The sequence below is a fragment of the Schistocerca serialis genome, chromosome 1 (assembly GCF_023864345.2).
Source record: "Schistocerca serialis cubense isolate TAMUIC-IGC-003099 chromosome 1, iqSchSeri2.2, whole genome shotgun sequence".
In the NCBI taxonomy this organism is placed as follows: Eukaryota; Metazoa; Arthropoda; class Insecta; order Orthoptera; family Acrididae; genus Schistocerca; species Schistocerca serialis.
This window is the reverse complement of record NC_064638.1, coordinates 737,664,641-737,688,788: the sequence shown is the minus strand read 5'-3', so window position 1 is coordinate 737,688,788 and position 24,148 is coordinate 737,664,641. Positions and strand designations below refer to the sequence as shown.

Below are 24,148 nucleotides of genomic sequence, written 5' to 3'. Positions count from 1 at the left end.
AAAGTGAACAAAGTCCCAGAATTCTGATCCAAGCTGCCGGAAATAGTGGTCATGTGTGTGTGTGTGTGTGTGTGTGAGGTGTGCGTTAAGTGTGCTTGCGTATGTGAGTGAATGTGAGTGTGTTTTCCTTACTGAATAAGGCTTTGGCCGAAAGCTAAATATGTAAAAGCCTTTTTGTTGTGCCTGACTGCAACTCAGTGTGTTATCTTTTAGTGGGTAGGAATCTATCCTTTTCCATACATTGTCACCTATTACTGCCTTATATAAAATATGGTGTTGATGTAATCAGATTTGGTTTCAGTTAGCCATTCTTCCAATTCCAAATCATGAATGCAAGCCACAAGCAATTCCAAATACCTGACACTAAAGATGTAGACAAAAGATTATGTGTATAGTTTTACTCACCCACTATGTTCAGCATTAAAGCCCATCTAGAGAGAAGAAGAAGAAAAATGTCATTTTTTAAGATGAATCTCTTAACTTTATTTGTAAGTGATTAATATGCAACATCTCGTACATTCACGAACATTTACAATTGAAACAGTATATACAAACATTTTAAACCTGGATGAGGGTTCTAAAATAAATCTTAAAAAGTGTTATCAAACACTTTAAAATAGTTAATGTTCAGAAAAAAATGTTCTTGACTTTCATTGTGAATATTAAGAATTGTGTTCATGATATTTGCAAAGAAAAATAATATGTCTTACAACTACCCAAAATTAAGGAAAAATAGATGCAAATTTTTTGAATGTGATGAAGAAAGATGAAATTTTATTTAAGTGGAAGGAAAATCTGATTCTTCTAACCAATATAACATCAGATTGCTTTAATTCAATGCAGTGTATCCTAGTGATATGTGAGCTTTACTTGGATGTGAATTTTTGTATAGAAAGCAATTTGCTTATGAATATTACTTTCCTCTCCATTTAGTGAATATGATACCCACATGTTTCTCAATTCCCTTTTCTAGTTTAGGATTGTTTAACCTCATACCATTCGAAAGAAAGTTTTACAAATGAACATAAGTAATACACATCTAGTAACTGAACACTGTCATTGTTGCTGCAATTGTCATTCTCAGCCCAAAGACTGGTTTGATGTAGCTCTCCTTTATAATCAGCAACTGAATAGTTTCCCAGAATGAACTTCCAAGTAGTAAATAATAGCTGCAATGTCTTTTGTGTGTTCGTCATACTTCTTTAGTAGAAAAGGAAAAGAGTAAGAAAAGAAGTATATGTTTTATATTCTTCATTGGGTTCATATTGGACCATTATGTAAAATGCTTACTTATTAAAACAGTAAATTCCATCCCTGTTGCAATCTTGTCCTAAGTTACATTCGCCATTCTGCACCATTATCACCCAAATCCTCCTATAATGTACTTGTGGGAGTGACATAATTGAGTAATTGATGAGTGTCATGTAGTTTTTCTTTAACTTCTCATGTTCTTAGAGCTTCCTGTTCTGTTAAGCATGCATATATTTTTGCATGTATTTTTGATGAAATCCATGCAATGTACATTGTCTCTGGATGAATAAACTACTACTACTACTACTACTACGACTACTACTACATGGTGATATTGACTAATAAAATGAACATTATCATAATGATTATTCCTGTATGAGTTTTATACATAGACAGCAGTGTTCCTACATAACTGGTGACCAGGAAGAAGAAATTGTGTTCTTGTAGGTAGGTTATCTGCCATGATTCACAGAGATACGTTATAGTCATGGCGGCTGTGAGTAACCTACTGCACGCCATCGCAGACATCATTCAGGCCATTAAACACAAGCTTGAGCTTCTCCAACGCCCATACAGAGATTAAGTGAAGAAACCTGGTATGAAGTGAATGCTTGTGAAAATACCAACAAAAAGTTTGAAAAATCCATGGAAATCTTTATGTCCTACTTTGAAGCTGCATTTCCATTAAAAAAACAAAAATGCCAACTTAACTTCAAAAAGAACAAATGGATTACAACAGGTATTAGAATCTCTTGTGCAGAGAAGAGAAGATTACACAATATAGCAAAGACGCAGAACATGCCTCATGAATTTCATTTATACCTGAAATATTGCAAGAGGATCTTCAAAAATGTCATAAGGAAAGCTAAATAAATGGCAAATAACAAATACATTGAAAATTCAAAAAAACGAATCCAAAGCTATATGGGAAGTTATCAAAAATCAAACAGTAAGTGAAACAAAACAATATAAGAATATAACTTTATGTTATGAAGGACTAATGATTTCTTGACCAATAAAAATTGCAGAGACATTCAAGAGGTATTTTCCAAACATAAATGAACAGTTAGTGAGTGGACTGGATGAGAACAACAAAATATCACCTCCATCATCAACAGCACAAGAAATGTGTCTATATTATTGTTCCTTTCACCCACAAGTATAGAAGAAATTTTATCAGTTATGAAAACCTTGGTAACAGGGTACCCATATGGAACTGATGGAATACCATACATGATTATTAAAAAATGCTGTCTTAGCCGAAACCTTGACATACTTGTGCAACAACTCACTGGAATGCTTAAAAATAGTAAAACTGAAACCACTGCTCAAAAGATCTAGAAGACGTTTCAAATTATAGGCCAATAGTACTACTGCCTGTATTTTCAAAAATTATAGAAATTTTTTTTTTTTTATAAGAGATAGTCTGATTTCTGAAATAAACATAAAATTCTCTCTCCCTCACAGCATGGTTTCAGGAAAGGCTCTTCAACTGATAGTGCAATATTTGAATTTCTTAATGAACTCTATCCTAAACTGGATGAGAGTGACTTTGTTGTTATCCAAAGCTTTTGACATCGTTAACCATATTGCCCTACTGCAGAAGCTTGACTAACGAGGAATTAGAGGTATACCAATGAGTGGCTTAGGGCATACCTATGTGAATGCAAACAGGTGGTTGGAGTGCAATATACTGACCACAACAAAATCAGCTACTACTATTCAGGATATGAAAATGTGAAGTACGGAGTCCCTCAAGGATCAGTATTAGGATTGATTCTCTTTCTCCTCTATGTCAATTACGTTATACACTACAAGTACTGCGAAACTACCCTCCAAGGTCCAGATGATACAAGCTTCCTTATTAGTGGAAAAACAGAAGTAAAACTAAAAGACTCTGCTATCCTAACAATGAATGGTGGTTCAGCTATAACGAGGTAATTATAAACAAAGAAAAGACAGCAGCACTGAACTTCTACAATCTAAAAGGAAGGCACCACTCGAATATACAAATAGAACTAAGAGACAGAGTAATTCGAAAGTATTGACAGCACAAAATTGCTGGGACTCTGGCTCCACAACAGCACCAAATGGGAGGTACACATTGAATAACTGCAAAAAAAACTAAACAAAACCTGCTACATGATGAAGATCTTAAAAAGCTGTTGCAGCAAAGACAACCTGTCAAATGTATAATACTCCTATGTGCATTCTGTAATTAAATGTGGCATAATCTCCTGAGGCAATGCAACAACACATATTAAACTTTTCAGGATACAAAAGAGAATATTAAGAATTATTTAAGGGGTAAAAAATAGGAAATCATGCAGACCCATATTCCAAAAAGACCCATATTCAAAAAAATGTCAATTCTTCCTCTTCTTTGCATTTTTATTTTGAAACATTAGTTTTCATAAAACAATATATTTATAAACGCCCAGATATCTTATTAAAAAATGAAGATGTACATGCATACAATACAAGACAAAAATCTGATATTCATATGAATCAGGTGAGAACACCGTTATGCCAAAAAGACACTCTACATATTGTTGTAAAAATTTACAATAATCTGCCTAACCATATTACCTGTCTAATGTTTATTGTATATATTATTCTTTGCTAAATTGCTTAAATATCTAGGACCTAGGAATGCAATACAAACTGTATTTTATGTTGTAAAGACTTAACCATGTCCAGTATCCTTGTATATACTCTATACATGTAGAATTATAAGGACTAAATAAATAAATAAATCTACTGTATTTCAGCCACTGGATTCTGCACCACATGCTGATCCAACTCAAAACATCATAGTGACACCCACACCAGTTGTGCCATCAGTTACAGTGATGCACTCATAGAATGATGATTCACATTGCCACACAGCAGTGTCTATTGACATTAAGTCCAATGTGAGTGTGCTCCCAGTCCCTCCACTATGCCAGCCCCACAAGAACAACAGACTTTCCATCCATTGGCTTTCGCAGTCCTCCTGCATCCTGTTTGCAAATATGAGACCCATAGATCAAATGCTCACAAAACACCAGCTGAATTCAGGAGACATTTTCACAGAATGACTTATGCTAGTTTCCTTTCAGACACTTTGCTGCTACACATCTGGCAACTACAATTGCTACCATGTGTTCAGCTAACCTTAATTTCTCCCAGAGGACAGCCATTATACAAGCTGCTCCAAGTTGCCAAAAGAGTGCACACTGTGTTCAACATGCATGCCACAGTTGCCACCACAACAATCCTGGTTTCTACTATAAAGGGGAAAAGTTATAAATGAGACTTGGAACCAGCAGAGGATCACCACGATAAAATCAGGTCACCACTAAGTTGGTCGCAACTAGTAAGGGGACTGCATGATCAGGGGTTCACAGCACTTCTGTGATGACAGAGTACGCTTACCTCTGATGTATGACACAGACCATAAGAATGTTGAAACCTAATTACAACATGTTCCAGATGATTTGACATGGCATACTAATCAATGTACACAGCAAGAATCAGCAGGGAGAACCAGTATTTAACTATGGCCAAACCAGCTCATCATTGTTTGGCCAGCTGGACATTATGTGACACCTAGTCTGCATCAGCCAAATCCATCACCATAACTCTGCTGCTGCCGGGTTGCAAACCAATGACCACCACCTGTCTGACCACCTTGGGCAGCCAACATTTTGTGAGCTGGCCATCCCTGTTCTTCAGTATAGGTCGAGACTTTAACACCAGGTGGATCAACGCTACCTTCTGTAGTAGAGAAGATGTGGTGGCTGCCGTGACTGCAGTGTGGCCCCATCCTGCTGTGTGAGTATGCCTCACATACCAGAGACATCAGTGCAATGCCTGTACATCATTGCCTGCAGCAACAAAGCCAAAATATTATGAGGGAACTCTGGGCTGCACCAGAAATTAGAGTACACTTGGAAGACTGCCTAAGCTGAATAAGTTAACAAAGACCTACTATAAGCAGATTACCCACACATCTCCCCTGACTCCCAAACCATTTATGGATCCAATCACACCCATAAGTAGACTCAAACCCATCCTGACAAGCAAGAGCTTCTCATGTTTCGCTCCAGTTTTCTCACAGCTACCTCAGACCTGCTACATTTTGGTATCCAATGGTGACAATTCTGCTTCTACTTTCATTACTACTGATGGCAGCTAATCCATTCCAGGCCAGTCCAATGAATCAACACTTTGCTGCTATGCCACCTCTGCCTGATAACTGTCAAGCACACCCAAAGACATCCATCTGAACTCTCCCATACCACCACCAAGAAGCTAACTAAGCAGAGACACTGCAACTATGGATCACATCTGCAGAGAGCACATGTGTATACCACACCCTTCCATGCTAATCTTGTAGTTATGATATGCCTCAGACAGATAATTGCTGGTTTCACAGTTGTTTTGTTCACAAGGCTATGAAATGCATGAAACCATGTCACACTCAAACACCAAACATGTTCTGGTTTAGGCACAACAGATTGTGACATCTATCCACAGCACCTACCACAGAAGAACCATCATTGCCCTATGATACACATGCCATGTAGAGCTACTCACCACACCGACAACTGTGGTACAACTCCAATGCTGTCACCTCCAGTGTGACTATATTACATTACATCACAGAGGCTGTTCATGACTGGCCTTTCTTCAGGCTTAGCGTTTTTAATCAACACAGGATCAGACTGCAGCACACTGCCAGCCATCTACTGCCCTGATGCCAAAAAAACCGGTACAGCCACATTAATGGCAGTCAACAAAGCTGTCACACGCATGTGCTGTCACAAGACTTTGGTGTTTGACATTGGTCCCACTGATCACTGAAAGTGGACATTTGTATTAACTGACATGACTTAACCCGTTTTGGGGACAGATTTCCTTACAAAGGGTGCTTTGACTGTGGATTTGCAGAATGCTTGTCTGATACGTTCTGCCAATGGTCACACTACAGCCAGTGTAAAGGGTCATCCAACAACACACACCAGTCACAGGGTGGACAACTTAAGTATTTCTGCCTCAAAGGACCATAGGGCACAGTGGGTGTCCCGCCATCACAAGTTCCTATCCAGACGCATTACACAAGAGCCAAGCATGAAAGTACCAGGATATGTATGGAGGATAATGTGTTAGGAGATATTCTAAAGGTGCCAGAATGAGAATAACAAAGCAGCCTGCAAAATATTAGAAATGCCTAAACACCTTCACAGTGCAACCCTGATTCCCACGTAACTGTGTCCTCAGAAACACAGCAGACTGTGAAGTCACACAAGGTGCACACACACACACACACACACACACACACACACACACACACACACGAGACTACAGGAGACCATTTTTGAAGAGATGCTGCAGGATGGAGTCACGCGCCATTCAGACAGCCCATGGTCTTCACCAGTCCATCTAGTATGCAAGAAGGGCAGTTCATGGTGTCCTTGCAGCAATTATTGGATGGTGAATGCAAAAAGAACCTCAGATAGTGACCTAGTACCAAATATATAGGACTTCACAAATTCTCTAGCAGGTCAACCACTTTCAGCATTTTAGTTTGCCAAAAAGCACGTAATCAGATTCTAATGGAAAATGATGACATATTTTAAACCTCACCTCAGTGATAACACAGTATTGACTGTTTGAATTTTGGTTATGCCTTTTGGGCTCAAAAATGTGATCTAAACATGGCAACATTTTTTGGATGAGGTTCTAAGGGGCCCTCCCTTTTGTTTCAATTACCTCAGTGACACACTGCTATTTACTGAAAATGCACTTAAGGATGGTGCAACTGAGATTAACTGACTACAGAAATACACCAAATGGGACCAACTGTATCATCAGTATACCTATGGTAACCTCCCTTGGCTGTCTAGTGTCAGCACATGACGTCACACGCTAACTTGGGAAGTTGGATACTTTATGTGCCTTTCCAAGGCCACAGAATATTGACAACTGAGGCACTTCCTCAGCACGGTTAATTTTCACCATCACCATCTCCCAGGATCCACCAAAACAAAAATACCTCTCACAAATGCACTGACAGGCCATAACACAATAGTAAAGCACCCCTTCCAGTGGACACTACAAATGGAAACCGCTTCCAAGGACTTGAAAGATAGCTTCATAAATGCTGTGGCACTTGCTCACCCCTCTCCTGGCATCCACTGAGCTTTAGATGTTGACACCAGCCAATATGCTATCGGCTCATCACTACACCAAAAAATGAATGGACATTGGCTTCCTCTGACTTTCTTTTTCAAAACATGCAACCCAGCCAAATGCCAAATATGTTGGAGCTCTTATGACAGGGATCTTTTAGCAATCTACTGGAGCATTCAACACTTCTGCTCCCTTGTTGGTGCCCTTCTTGTCACCATTTACACTGACCACAAACCCAGCATGTCGGTGTTCCAAAAGATCAGTCACACATTCTCTCACAACAATTTAGACATGTCAAATATGTGTGCCAATTTATCACTGATATCTGCCACATTCATGGTGCTGATAACATTGTAGCTGAGAACTTTTCTCACATCAGCAGCCTAATTCTGGGTTTGAACTACAATGATCTCTCCCATACTCAGTCTTCCGATCAACAACTTCAAATGTTCAAATGGTTCAAATGGCTCTGTGCACTATGGGACTTAACTTCGGAGGTCATCAATCCCCTACAACTTATAACTACTTAAACCTAACTAACCTAAGGACATCACACACATCCATGCCCGAGGCAGGATTCGAACCTGCGACCAACTTCAAATGTTTTTGAATGATTCCTCCACCGACCTACCCCTCCAACTGTTGGATGCACCCAGTGGCACAGCAAGTATATGATGAAATGTATCTAGAAACAAACCAAGGCCTTACATCATGCTTCAGTTCAGGAAGATTGTTTTTGACAGCATCCACAACCTGGAGCCAACATTACATCAAACAGATGACTGATCAATTTGTGTGGCTTTCAATCAGGAAAGATACACTTGCCTTCGCTTGCACATGCATATACTGCCAACACAACAAGATTGGACACCATGTGTATGCAAATATGAGACATTTTCGGGCTTCAGTCTGGCTAGGTCCAGATTGACTTAGCAGTCCCTCCTCCCCCATCTGAAGACTATAGATATATATTCATGGTGGTGGACAGATGCACACTGTGGACAGAGGTTGCTCCAGTCATCAACATATCTGTTGATATGAGCACTAGAACATCCATTGAAATATGGTTGGCTCATTTTGGTTGCTTTCTCCACATCACTGCAGACCTTGGGCGACAGTTTGAGTGCAACCTTTTCAATGAGCTATCAAAACTATGCAGTTACCATTATCATTTTACCACAAGCTACCACCCAGCAAGCAATGACATTGTTGAGAGATGGCACCACACTTTAGAAGGCAGCTTCATGTGCCACAATGATACCTGAACTCAAGCTTCGCCCCTGGGTCTTCTACGTCTCTGAACAGCCTTCAGAGGAGACCTCAGTTGCTTGTCAGCAGAGATGGTCTGCATTGAACCTGTGCACATCCCAGCAGATTTCCTTGCCCCATCATCACTGACAGATGAGCCACAGCTTTCCCGTTTGGCACAGTCATTGTGGGAACACATAGCATGGATACACAACCTCCTTAATCACATCGTGGATCTCACCTTCTTGTCACGCAGAAGGCACTAGCAGTCTGTTCTTATGTCACACATCTACATCTACATCTATATCCATACTCTGCAAGCCACCTACCAGTGTGTGGCAGAGGGTACCTTGAGTACCTCTATCAGTTCTCCCTTCTATTCCAGTCTCTCAACCAAGCTCTGCTACAATATCCCTACTCCAGACCCTTTGTGGTTCTACAGAGAGACAAACACACAATTGATATAGTTTGAAACAGCAAGTACACTAAAGTCTCCACAGTGTGGGGTTAAGCATACTGGGTTTTATCACCAATTTCTGATGGTGTAATGATGACATGAGGGAACCAACACCTCACACTGTCCCCTACCAACGGCACACATTCTGACCTCCAGGCTCCAACCAGCTGTCACACCTACTGAGTTATGTGTCCACTCCACCCAGTTGTCCACATAATGAGCTGATCACAAGATCAAGTTAACATTTCCCTATATATCAGATGCTCTGCACTTTGCATAGGTGAGGGGGAAGGGAGGGGGGGGGGGGTGACTGCATTGGAGTGAAATAATCAACTAATCGATATGTGACAACTGCAGTTTTTCATGAGCTTCTCATGCTCTTAGAGTTTCCTGTTCTGTTTAGCTTGATAATGTTTTCACAGGTGGTATTTGCCTGTGTACAATAAAATGAAAATTATCATGCCAATACTTCATGTATGTGTTTTATATGTAGATGGTAGTGTTCCTCAGACTGTTCATTTCATCCTTTCTGTCTTCTTATTTCCTACTTCAACAATCCTCTGTCATTCCATCATCTTTTAATCTGTCTCATAAAAATGGAGAGTTTACAGCATTCATCATAATAACTGTGTTGCTGTAAAATAGTAATGCACTAACTGGAGTATGTTGTTGTTGTTGCGGTCTTCAGTCCTGAGACTGGTTTGATCCAGCTCTCCATGCTACTCTATCCTGTGCAAGCTTCTTCATCTCCCAGTACTTACTGCACTTGATCAGATATTAATAAACACAAATGTAAATCACAATTTCTGTGCCGGAAATCTTAATACTGGCTTCAGTGATAACTATGAGCAGTTTTTTGCTTTGCACATCCCAAGTGAAACAACTGAGAAAGAGGAACTTGTAAAAGAAGCAAGGAAATTCACTAACATACAAATAAACCTTTTTGTACAGAGACTAAGTGAAGAAACTTGGTATGAAGTGTATACTTGTGAAAATAGCGACAAAAAGTTTGAAAACTTCATGTCATACTTTGAACCTGCATTTCCATTAAAAAAACAAAAATGTCAACCTAACTTCAAAAAGAACAATGGATTACAACAGGTATTAGAATCTCTTGTGCAGAGAAAAGAAGATTACACGATATAGCAAAGACACAGAACATACCTCCTGAATTTCATTTGTACCTGAAGAATTACAAGAGGATCCTCAAAAATGTTGTAAGGAAAGCTAAAACAATGGCAAATGACAAATACATTGAAAATTCAAAAAACAAATCTAAAGCTATATGGGAAGTTATAAAAAATCAAACAACAAGTGAAACTAAACAATATAAAAATATGAACTTATGTTATGAAGGACAAATGATTTCTTGCCCAACAGAAATTGCAGGGACCTTCAACAAATATTTTGCTAACATAAGTGAACAGTTGGTGAGTGGACTGGAAGAACACAACAAAATATCACCTCCATCATGCAATAGTGTGACAAATGTGTCTACATCTTTGTTCCTTTCACCCACAAATACTGAAGAAATTTTATTAGTTAAAAAAACCTTGAAAACAGGGTACTCATGTGGAATTGATGGAGTACCAGATGCAATTATTAGCTGAACCCTTGACACACTTGTGCAACAGCTCACTGGCATCAGGAACCTTCCCTTCATGCTTAAAAACAGCAAAACTGAAACCACTGTTCAAAAAAGGAAATCCAGAATGTGTTTCAAATTATAGACCAATAGCCCTACTGCCTGTATTTTCAAAAATTTTAGAAAAAGTTTTTCATAAGAGATTGTCTGATTTCCTAAATTAAAATAAAATTCTTTCTACTTCACAGCATGGCTTCAGGAAAGGCTATTCAACTGAAAGTGCAATATTTGAATTTCTTAATGAAATCTATACTAAACTGGATGCAAGTGAGTTTGTGACAGGCATAAGTCTTGATTTACGTAAAGCTTTTGACGTCATTGACCATGATGCCCTACTGCAGAAGCTTGACCAATTAGGAATTAGAGGTATATCCGATGAGTGGCTCAAGACATACCTACGTGGTCGCAAACAGGTGGTTGAAGTGCAATATACTGACCATAACAAAATCAGCTACTACTATTCAGGATATGAAAATGTGGTCCCCCAAGGATCAGTATTAGGACCCATTCTGTTTCTCCTCTATGTCAATGATCTTATGTACAACAAGTATTGCCAAACTACCCTCCAATTTGCAGATGATACAAGCTTCCTTATTAGTGGTAAAACAGAAGAAAAACTTAAAGACTCTGCTATCCAAACAATGAACAGTGTAGAACAGTGGTTCAGCTACAACAAGCTAATTATAAACAAAGAAAAGACAGTAGCACTGAACTTCTATAATGTAAAAGGAAGACACCACCCAAACATAGAAATAGAACTTAGGGACAGAGTTCTTGAAAGTGTTGACAGCACTAAATTTCTGGGACTCTGGCTCCAGAACAACACAAAATGGGAGGTACACACTGAATATTTGCAAAGAAAACTAAACAAAACTTGTTACATGATACGGATCTTAAAAACTTGTTGCAGCAAAGCCAGCCTGTTAAATGTATACTACTCCTATATGCACTCTGTAATTAAATATGGTATAATCTTCTGGGGAAATACAACAACAAATATTAAACTTTTCAGGATGCAAAAGAGAATACTAAGAATTATTGAAGGGGTAAACAACACAAAATCATGCAGACCCATACTCAAAAAACTGTCAATTCTTCCTCTTCCTTGGATTTTTATCTTCGAAACATCAGTTTTCATCAAACAATATATCGGTAGACACCCAGATATCTTATTAAAAAATGAAGATATACATGCACACAATACAAGGCAAAAATCTGACCTTCATATGAAACAGGTGAGAACATCATTGTGCCAAAAAGGCACACTACATACTGGGATAAAGATTTTCAATAATCTACCTAACCATATTAAATCAATAGGTAAACTCTGTAGTTTTAAGGCTGAAGTAAAGGCATATTTAATTGATCATTGCTTTTACAGTCTGACAGAATATATAAAAGCCAAACAACAAAAATAAAGATGCATTATTAATATTCTACTTTGTATGTTGCCTGTAACGGTTGTTGTATGTATGAATCTTTGCGAAATTACTTCAATATCTAGTCCTTAGGATTGCAATACAAACTGTATTTTATCTTGTAAAAATACCTAACCATGTCCAATATCCTTGTATATATTCTATACATATAGGATTTGAAGGACTAAATAAATAAATAAATAAACCTACATCCTCCTGAATCTGCTTAGTGTATTCATCTCTTGGTCTCCCTCTATGACGTTTACCCTCCACGCTGCCCTCCAATGCTAAATTTGTGATCCCCTGATGCCTCAGAACATGTCCTACCAACCAGTCCCTTCTTCTTGTCAAGTTGTGCCACAAATTTCTCTTCTCCCCAATTCTATTCAATACCTCATCATTAGTTATGTGACCTACCCATCTAACTGGAGTATAAACGATGAGAAATGTGAAGATTTTGTGAGGGGCACGGACAAATTCAGATTAAGCATGTAGCAGTTAAGACAGATAACAGAATGCTAAGCTGGTTAAGCAAAAGTCAAGAACTTTTCACCACCCCCATTGAAACTAATCGTAATGCCTCACAACAAATTTTAAACGTCTTATACACAATAAACTTAGTACAGAATCACTTTTCTTACAATACATCTGTTTTCTGGCAAGAGTGATTATAATTAAAGTTAAACTTTCAAACCACTGTAGAAATAATACCACCCATCAGAATGATGTCAAATTAAAGCGGAATATTATCAGAGAAGAAGGAAAACGCATGGCAGAAGAAAAGCAAATAGTTACAAAATGTAGCAATAGATGGTGCTGTAAACATCATAATTTAATAGTGGTCAACTAAAAATGACAAATGAATCATACAACAATGCCTAGGGTGTATGTTTGATGTTAAACAAACTGTTCTACTTTTTCTGCATGGGTGTACAGGTGTGATAGCCCATCCATCACGGGAAGGTCATATCACATTGGATGGGAAAAATTTGTTTTTAATTGTCCTGAGGCCAAAAACCGCACAAAAAGCATCAATCAGAATCAAATCGGATTATTAATTTCCATTTGAATGACACAAAACACGTTCAATATGCTGTCCACCATTTTCTGCAACAAGTTGAAATTGAGAAACAGCGTGTTCCACAACTGATCAAAGTGTTTCAGGGTTCACGTTCAGAACGTGTTGTGCAATGCATGCCTTCAATGCAGCTAAGTTTGCAGTTGGAACACTGAACACAATGACTTCCAGATTGCCCCATAGCCAGAAGTCACACGTATTAAGATCAGGTGATCAGACAGCCAGGCTATAGGGAAATGGTGGCTGATAATTCTAGCATTTCCAAAATGGCACTTCAGCAGCTGCTTAACTGGATTTGCAATGTGCAGAGGTGCACCATGTCGCATAAAAATGATCCCATCCACACATCCACACTGTTGGAGAGCTGGAATGACACGAATGTGCAAAAGGCACTTATAGCACTTACCAGTGATAGTACAGGTAACAAGATTGGAAGCATCCATCTCCTTGAAAAAATATGGCCCTATGATAAATGATGCCGTAAACCCACACCACACAGTGACCTTTTCAGGATGAAGTGATACTGGTTTATTTGCGTATGGATTTTCTGTTGCCCATATTTGACAATTTTGTGTATTGACATAACCTGTCAGATGGAAATGGGCTTCTGTCCACAAAATCTTCCAAGGCCAATCACTGTCCTCTTCCATGCAAGCAAGAAATTCTAAAGCAAAGGTGTCTCTCACTGGCAGGTCAAAAGGAAGCAACTCATGCACATGCGTAATTTTGAATGGATAGCAAAGAAGGATGTTTTGTACGATTTTACACACCGTGCTCATGCATATGTCCAATGTTCAGGCAATTCTCCATGCACTACATGTTTGCACATCACCAATCACCTCCTCCTGCATTGCTGTAGCCACTGCTTCCACTGACATCAAATCAATTCGTTTCCTTCCTCTACCAGGTTGCACACTAAAAGAACCCATCTTTTCAAATTTCTGAATCATTTTCTCCAGACACATGGCAGTCATCAGACCAATGCCTTTTTTCAAACATTTCAGTGTCTGGAACATCTGCAGAGCAGCCTGTGCACAGTCATCATTCTTGTAATTCAGCTTCACAAGCAGAGTGAGATCGTGCATTGTGACAGTCATGGCAAACGTCGCAGACACGAAATGAGGAAAAGCTGTGTATTCGGTGTGTTTATACCAGCTCAATGGGTTGTGCACATGACAGGTTTTACGTATTCAGACACATACAGTGCCATCTATTGTTAACATTTTTTTTTCCTTCTTCCATACGTTTTCCCCCTTCTCCAATAATATTCCAATGCAATTTGACATGATTCTGACTGGTGGTGTTATTTCTACAGTGTTTTGAAACTTTAACTTCAATTATAAAAACCCTGTATTTACAATCAGATTCACATCAGTTTTATCTATCATGATGTTTAAGTACAGAACACTTTAATGTATAAAATTAAGTTTGAGAAAGTATGAATCTGACTACTTACATGTCCGTTACGCCCAACACAAAGAGTAATTGATTTGTCAAACCAACGGTCATAGCCTTTGCCATGAAGTAGACTGCAAGCAAACTTGTCAAGTTTGCTGGGATCTTCCTGAAGTGTAATGAAAATTTGTAACATTAAAATCACAGCACATCATTTTAGAGTACACACACACACACACACACACACAGGGAAAGAAAGGAAAGGGGGGGGGAGAGAGAGAGAGAGAGAGAGAGAGAGAGAGAGAGAGAGAGAGAGGGGGGGAACTGCAATCCAAATGACATGGAAAGTGAAAAAGGAAGAATGTTGGAGGCAGGAAAATGGCAAGAGGTCAAAGCTGTGAATGAAAGTGAAAGATGGAGGTTCATGTCAGAGGGATTACAAGACTGCGAGATATATCAAAAAATATTTTTACAAAAAGCTCTCTACTTTGGGTTCCACAATTGTTATGAACTCTCTAAAGCTAGAAACTATGGTTCCATGTAACAGCTTCTTGGAATTACTTGAAAATAGCCCCATAATCAAGATGCAACTATAAATTTCATATTTTTGTCATAAGCATAGAGCTGTGATTGAACTATGATTTTTAACCATTAAAAAATTTCACAAATTTTAAGGAGCAGATTCCTCACATAAAAACAAGGAAAAAGTCCATATAAACATAATAAACAAAATATTCTTTGTTTTGGAATTATTAATTAAAGTTTATTTTCAATGTGTTTTGGGGAAAGTTTGTGCATTTGAGTTTAGACTTTATTCAGCATTCCATATGCTTGGTTGTAGCTAGTGTCCTCATAAATATTCCATTTAACCATAGCAGCATATTCAATTCATAGACATGCAAAAAATTATATTTCTGTAGAGCAATTAAATTGGAATGACTGTGAACAGGACTGCTGTAAAAAGAATGAGTTTCCAGACCGTTGTCCAATTATTAAGACAGAATCCATAATATCAAAAAGTATGGATGGAGGTAGACCCAGATTCACTCATATGCATCAGTAGAAAAATCCAGTTATCAACACACACATTAAAATATCATGTGATAATATGGAAGGTATTTCATAGGCAGTTATTGTACATGTAACATATCCAATATTTACAACATCTGTTACTTGCTGACCACCAACCACAGCATAACTTTTGACAATGGTTTGTTATACAAATCTCTGACCAGTTGTTTACACGTTCAGTCTTGTTTGCAGATGGGGCAAAATTTGGAGGAGACAGAACAACCAACATTTGTGAGCAGACAAAAATCCTCATTGTAATTTTCAAGCCAGACACCAATAGCAGCTTAAGATTAATCTATGAAACGCTATTGTATGTGGGTGTCTGATAAGTCCACAGGTTCTTCCAGCAGATCTTAGTGCTGCAGTCTACAAGATCTTTATTCACAACAAACTTCAGGACTATCTACTGGATGTGGCATCACAAATACAATAGCACATGTCATTTTTGCCTGATGGGCCTTCTGTATATATCCATCACATTGTTCAAGATGCACTGGGTGATATATTTCAGACACTATTTATACATTATTTTTTAGTTTTGTATTAGAAACTTGTAAAAGTATTTCTGAGGTACCCTGTATAACATGCTACATGACAATCCTCAGCTACACAATTCAAGGAATCTGGTCATGAAAGCACAAGTCATGCCGCATGAGTTGTAACATGGTTGTTTACATGGACTGTGGATTAATAGTAAACTACAATGAAGAGTACCCAGTTTGGCATTATCAATAATATGGTAGTTCTTAACTGTACTTGTGGGTCTGTCATCTGATTTGTTACTCATTTCAATATTTTTGCACCTATATAAACCCATGTTCTGTACTTTTTTGTACCTTAATGTTAGAGAGAAGCTAACAGAATACACAGGAGCGTCACTTATAACAGAAACTTGTAATGGTCAGTTTACCTTATCATATTCAAGAGGCTCTTCATCTAGGGAGACAACAAATGCTGCTTTTTCTATTGTATCTAAGGAGCATTTGTTCACACCATCAGAAAAATATCTCTTCCTGGTTTTTGACCAATGAGTGCGGTCTCCTGCAGTCAATGCTGCAAGTTTCTCTTCACCAGCAGATGGTGATGATTGGTCATTCAGTATCTGCATTAGCTGCCTACATAAACAATATGGAGTTAAAATTGCCTTTAGATGAGGTAAGCAACTTCAGTATTTAAAGAAACTTAAACTTCACTTTGGTATCTATTAAACAGTATTTTAAAAACAAACACAAATTACCTATTAGATCTTACGTGTAACAAAATAACTGGAAAATGAAATAAGAAAAACACAGCCATAACTCTGCAATATTGATCTGCCTTTATTATTCTTATTTAGAGGAACAAAGAGAACAGCCAGAGTATCTAAATAAGTAGGCAAGAATCTCACTTCATGAGGCAAATAATCTGTTAACAATGATCACACAATGGTTTGTGATGCTCTATAAAGTGTCCACATTTGCAGACAGATAATAGGACTTAGTTCCATCTGTTTTTGCAGAACACAGATTCTTCACAAGTTGTTGCAGTTAAGATAATAATATTAAAAATAATTGCACTTGCACTGCAAAAGCAGGTGGAACCCAGTCTCATACAGCAAAATAGCACTAGTTGGTATTTTCTGTGACATATCGAATGCATTTGACTGTGTGAATCACAACATTATCCTAGCTACACTGAGATTTTGTGAAATTGATGGTACAGCCACCCAATGGATAGTGTCATATCTACCAAAAATAATGCAGGAAGTTAGTTAGTAATTCAACCAGTGTAATCATGGGAGATTCCTCAGTGGGGAGAATTCACATTTGGGGTTAGGCTCAATCTTAGGTCAGTCGTTGTTCCTCATATACATAAATTATCTTCCTTATAATAAGCAATAACCAGGGTTAATTTATTTTGCAGATGACATTAGTGTGGAGACATCCACTACAACATCCATTGTTTATATGATGGGAATAGAATACCTGTGACTTGACCAGAGGCTTCATTTCATTCTTGACATCCATGGTGAACAGTTGTGTGTCTTTTAGCTGTTTATATATTTGTCCTATAAAGTGCAAGTCTTCTGTACCATGTCATACCTCATTTATATCCTATCCACATCATACTCTACTTCCACACTGGTGATCTTGACAATTTGCAACGACCACATATGACGTAATTTTCATGCTGATATAGTTTCTACACTATGACAATATGATCTGCAAGTAACCTCCATGTGCCAAAATTCACATGCCATGTCAACAGTTCCTGTTGTGGACAGTGCAGTGTTTCTAAACCAACACTTCAATCACCTACAGTGAACAATTGTACAAGTGATATGCTCCAGTACAATGCTTCAACTTATGACTGTGGAGCCAAACAATCGAGAGCAACAAACAATTTGCTGTGCCATCTCATCACTGTTCTCATCTAGCAAAAACACCATGAAACTGCAGAACTGCAACATTCAGTCTACTCAGAGTCATGTTCATTTGCCACAGATGCCATGTCTTTCGCACCACATGTGAATTTATTTCACCTGCCTTTGATACTGCCAGCTGCCTGGATTCTGAAACAATGTATTTATATTGTTGACAACAATGTTGACAGTGTTATGCTGCAGCATCAGTGTGCTTACTTCCAAAGAGTGGCCAAGCCTGACCAACTTTGCCTCACTGCTATCAACTCTGACATCACTGCATCCTGTTGGTGCAGCAACCTTCACACAACATCAACAAACCCCCACCTCGTTGCCACCCATGCTGTACTCACTTGCACCTGTGCAGAAAATCATCACCTGAGTCACTACCAAGTCTGCACAGAACACCATAGGGCACACTGAGATTGGGTATGCGCAGAATGCCGATGACCACACCACACTTAGGCAGAACCGCTTCTACCACCACCAGGCAACATATGTCATCATCACCACTTGGCACAGTAAGCTCCAGCCACAATGACAAATGCCTCATGCACTACAAGGTCCATGTTGAAGCAGCTGACTTCTCAACAGTGCCCCCAATAGATTCATCTACCCAAGAAGACTATTCTAGTCACCAAAATGCTCTAAAGAGCAGCAAATATTCTCTCAGTCAATGGACATTGACTGCTACCAGTCTTCACAGCTCTGACTGCACACATGAATGCAACATTCTCATTGACTTTGACTCCAATGAGTATACTGTGGGATTTCCATCTTCACTCATCCCACTTCCAGGCACTGCATTTTCAATCACACAACCTGCCTCATCACCCCCAACGAACCACATTTTGACCTAACTCACTACCACTTGACAGCCACTGATAATGGATGGACCTATGGCACTTCAATTGCACAAAGCTTCCAGCTCGCTGATCACAGTGCACTGACCCATGATCTGCACCCTACAACTATTATCATCCCGACACCTCATATGGATATTCTCTGTTAAGCACATTATACAACCGGGCCTATGGATGGAATTCATAACCACTTCAATGACATGCTGGCCGTACAAAATGCTGCACTCCTGTGCACGGTTTGCTGCACGGATTGCTGCATCAGGCATGACACCAGTCCCACCGACCAGTCATGAACACTCAATGTCCACTCATTCCCACTCCCTGCTCCAACCAGCATCTGTGTTGTCAACAATCCTGGACACACAATGAAACACACACATTGGTACAAAGCATTTTACCTCACCACCAGGTTGCCCCACCCCTGGCATCACCAGGAACACACCTCAAGCTGTACAGCACATAGTCACTACATCTCTCGCATACCACTCACTGCCACTCAGCTCAAACATTGCCCGCTGCTGATCCTCACATGACAACATCACACCCACTGGTTACATCCACCTTGTTTCACAATCGACTTCAACATATCTACACATACTGACAGTGCTCTACAATGCCACACTCAGAATTTGCCACTTTCAACTGCGTAGTTCACCCTCAACTGCCACTGACAACTTCAGCACCTCTTCCCAATATGAGATCACCATAGCAATGCCAGACTCTATGTGATGACATCTCTGTGTAAACCAACGTCAACCATAACTTGAAACAGATCAGTAATTATCCTTCCTGCCTCCTCACAGGTCCCAATCCACCACTGATGTCCACCGCACTGCCCACATTCTTCGAAGTTCACCCCGGCTAATAAATTAGTGACTCACATCACTCACACTGCACTTAACATATGCCATCACTTTCATCAGATCAAAGTCTCCCTGGCATGCCAACATTTGCCACCAACAGCCAGCCCTCATTTCTTCAGTCCTACCACTGACATCCTTTGTTGATGCACCAGACACTTGCCATGTCAACTACCATGACACCACATACTCAACACTCATACCACATCCACTGTGACTTCCAGAAATGGTCCAGCCATGTCTTGCAAAAGTTCCAACTATGGCACGACCAGTCATGCTCATCTGCACATCATCACATTGAGAGATGGTACTGTCATGTCTTGCAAAGGTGTGAGCCATGGCGTGACTGAACATGTGCATCTATGCAACATCTCTTCTATAAATGGCTTACTTGTGTCTCATGAACGTACCAGCCCTGGTGCAACCAATCATGTACTTACTACACACACAAATGTGAGTTTCATGGAGGTCCTGCAGTGCCATGACCAGCCATGAGTTAATACTGCTGTGAGTCATGTTAACTCCGAGTTGAGCAGGTTACTGCTGACTGAAATGAATTCTCATATGAGTGCAGTGCCCGTTGCTACAATTGGGAGATGGGGTTATACTAGACGTGGTCTGTATCTGAATAGGAAAGGGAAAGATAGGTTGGCTGAACTTCTTGGAGTAAATGTACAGGAAGGGAGGAGGGGGGGAGACCACCATACAATGAAAGATCCCTGTGGTTACTGGTGTCAGTGGGGCACCTTTTTTTGGTTAGAATCAAGTTTTGGGGCATCCTGTTTCAAAAGAAGTCACTATAACATAAAAGCCCCATAAGAATGCACAGAAAAGTGAGGTTAGCTTATTCCACCAAAATATTAATGGATTAAGTAATACAGTAGCAGAGCTTCTTGCTTGCTTGCAAAATCTAGAGGGAGACATAGACATCGTGTGCCTGTCTGAGCACCAGATAACCACAGGGTTAGATAAGTTATGTATAAAAGATTACAGTCTAGCAGCTTACTCATGCAGAACTAATATGGAAAAATGAGGAGTTGTTGCATATATTAAGACAGAAGACAAGTTCAAAATCACTGACACAAGTAGATTTTGTAGTGATCAGCACACCGAAGTGAGCTCTTGTGAATTAATGCTGAAAAACAGTTCACTTTTAATTGTAACAGTATACAGATCCCCACTGGGAAGTTTTGATTTATTTATGAAGAACCTGGATTTCTTACTGTGCCACCTGTCAGACATCAGCAAGCAGTTAATAGTCTGTGTTGACTACAATGTAGATTTTCTAAAGGATTCTGTTAGAAAAAATTATCTGGAAATTGTATTTGGATCCTACAATTTGCTCTCAGTAGTTAACTTTCCAACACAGGTGGAAAAAAGAAAATAGGTCCCTAACTGATAATGTTTTCTTTGATGAAGCCCAAAGCAAGAAAATAACTGTTCACCCAGTAACAAATGCTCTCTCTGATCATGATGCACAGTTCATCAGTATGAATGACATAGTGCCTAACAGTGTGGATACACCTCAGTGGAAGTCAGTTAGAATCATTAATGACTACAGGGCAAATGTTTTTAAGATTAGTTTACAAGAAACAACCTGGGGTTAAATTTATAAAGAACCAAGTGCCAATATAAAATTTAATCTATTTCATGATAAATTCATTTCAGTATTTGAAAATAGATTTCCACATAGGCTAATCAGAAGGAACATTAAACAGCTGTATAAAAAACCATGCATTACTAAGGGGGTTAAAGTACCTAGTGAAAAGAAAAGGGAAATGTATCTTTTGGCAAGAACAAGTACAGACCCTGCAGTAGTTGCACATTACAAAAACTACTCAAAATTACTAAGAAAGGTTATTAAAAAATCAAGAAACATGCGCACAATGTCAGAAATCAGTACATCAGACAACAGAGTTAAGGCAATATGTTATATAATGAGCAAGAGACAGGACAACCAATCATAGAAGGTGATAACATTATATATAATTGAATGGAAGGGTTATAAATGACAAGTCACAGGTAGCAAATGTATTTAATAATCATTTCTTAAACATAGTAGAAAGCATAGGGACCAACAGTTCAAGAGAAACATCACAGCAATATGTCGAAGAAGTAACTCTCATAAAATTACATTACATAAATGTACCACCAACTTCTACTTCTGAAATTAAGAGGGTCATACATTCTCTCAAGAATAAAAGCTCTTCTGGTTTTGATGGTGTTTCCAATAGAGCACTAAAGATTTGTTCCCATATAATAAGTCCGGTATTATCCAAAATATGTAATGCATTACTAACTCAAGGCATTTTTCCAGAGAGACTAAAATATGCTGTTGTTAAACCCCTCTTTAAGAAAGGTGATAAGAGAGAGGTCAGTAACTATGAATCTATTTCACAGCTGACATCATTTTCCAAACTTTTTGAGAAGGTGATGTATTCTAGAATAGTATCTTACCTTGACAACAATAATATCCTCAGCAAATCACAGTTTGGGTTTCAGAAGGGTTGCTCTACTAAGAATGCCATTACATGGCCACACACCAGATATTACAAGCATTAAATAACAAAATAGCACCAGTAGGTATTTTCTGTGACCTATTCAAGGCATTTGATTGTGTGAATCATAGTATATTCCTAGATAAATTGAAGTTTTATGGGACTGATGATATAGCCAACCAATGGATCATGTCATATCTAACCAAAAGAAGGCAGAAAGTTGTACTTAGTAGTAACTCAACCAACAGAATCCAGAGACATAATTCTGACTGGGGAGAAATCATGTATGAGATTCCACAAGGCTCAATCTTAGGTGTATTACTCTTTCTCATATATGTAAATGATCTACCATCTAATGTGCAACAAGCAGAATTAGTTCTTTTTGCAGATGACACCAGTATTGTAATCATTCCCAGTATACACACAAAAATTGAAGAAATGGTGAACAAAGTTCTTAAAAGTATCATTGACTGGTTTTCTGTGAATGGTCTCACCCTGAATTTGACAAAGACATGTCATATTCAGTTCTGCACCTCTAGGGGTACTGCACCAGTGATAAGTGTAACACATGGTGATGAAATAATGCATAGAGACATTTTTGAACTCCTAAAACAATTTAGTTCAGCCACATTTCCACTTCGAATCATAGCAAATTTTGGGGGGAGAGAAATCAGTCAGTTGACATTTTCTGGTTATTTTCATTCAGTAATGCCATATGGAATAATATTCTGAGGTAAGTCACCTTTAAGAAAGAAGGGGTTCATTGCTCAAAAACATTCAGTAAGAATAATATGTGGTGCTCACCCGCGATCATATTGTGGACATCTGTCTAAGGAGTTGGGCATACTGACTACTGTTTCACAGTATATTTATTCCCTCATGAAGTTTGTTGTAAATAATCCACTACAGTTTAAAAGGAGCAATGAGGTGAATAATTACAATAATAGAAGTAAAAATGACATTCATAACTTAACATTAAGATTGTCTTCAGCACAGAAAGGGGTGCACAACGCTGCAACAAAAAATTTTAACCACTTACCCAGTGGCACAAAATGTCTAACAGACAGCAATGTAAAATTTGAAAATAAACTGAAAAAGTTTCTCCTTGACAACTCCTTCAATTCTGTAGAAGAACTTCTATGTTTGTAGTATGTAAAAGGTGATGGGTATGAATTGCTAACTCAGTCTGTATATCTTGTTTTCATTTCAGGGGCAGGAGTACATAATTATATGGTGATGTGTAGAGTACAAATAGAAGTATGAATTAATTTGCAGTATGAATGTCAAATGATTCATTCCATATCATGGCAATTTATTGTGCAAAATGACCCACGGAGCATGAAAGTAACTAACTAACTGCTTCCACAGTCACCGACACCACTCTCATCTTCCCTTCAGTATTTCACACTAAGTCTTCCATACAATGTCGTACCTCATTTATGTTGTATCCACATGTACTCAACTGCCACACTAGTATCGTAATCAATCCAAACAAACATACATTCAGCGACAGAAGAACTGATAAACAATCTTCTTAAAGATATCATTGACTGGTCTTCTGCAAATGGTATCACTCTCAGTTTCAGAAAGACACAACATATTCAGTTCTGCCCATCTAGAGATACTACACCAATGGAAAATGTCTACACATGGCAAGGAAATAATGAGGAGGATGGAAACTTCAAAAATTTTAGGCATCTATACTGATTAGAATTTAGACAGGAAAAAGCACATATTGGAACTCTTAAAAGAACTTATTTTAGCTTCATTTGTACATGGCATCTTT

At 38.6% G+C, this 24,148-nt stretch overlaps 1 protein-coding gene across 1 annotated transcript in view; it reads right to left on the bottom strand.

Annotated features, from left to right (window-relative positions):
* LOC126481744 (carnitine O-palmitoyltransferase 1, liver isoform-like) overlaps positions 1-24,148 on the bottom strand; it is a 206,795-nt gene that overhangs the window by 39,887 nt on the left and 142,760 nt on the right. The window contains exons 8-10 of the mRNA XM_050105701.1: positions 16,651-16,855; positions 14,731-14,838; positions 406-431 (exon numbers count right to left, since the gene is read on the bottom strand). Of these exons, the coding sequence (XP_049961658.1) occupies positions 406-431; positions 14,731-14,838; positions 16,651-16,855 (339 nt within the window). The remainder of the gene's footprint in view (positions 1-405; positions 432-14,730; positions 14,839-16,650; positions 16,856-24,148) is intronic.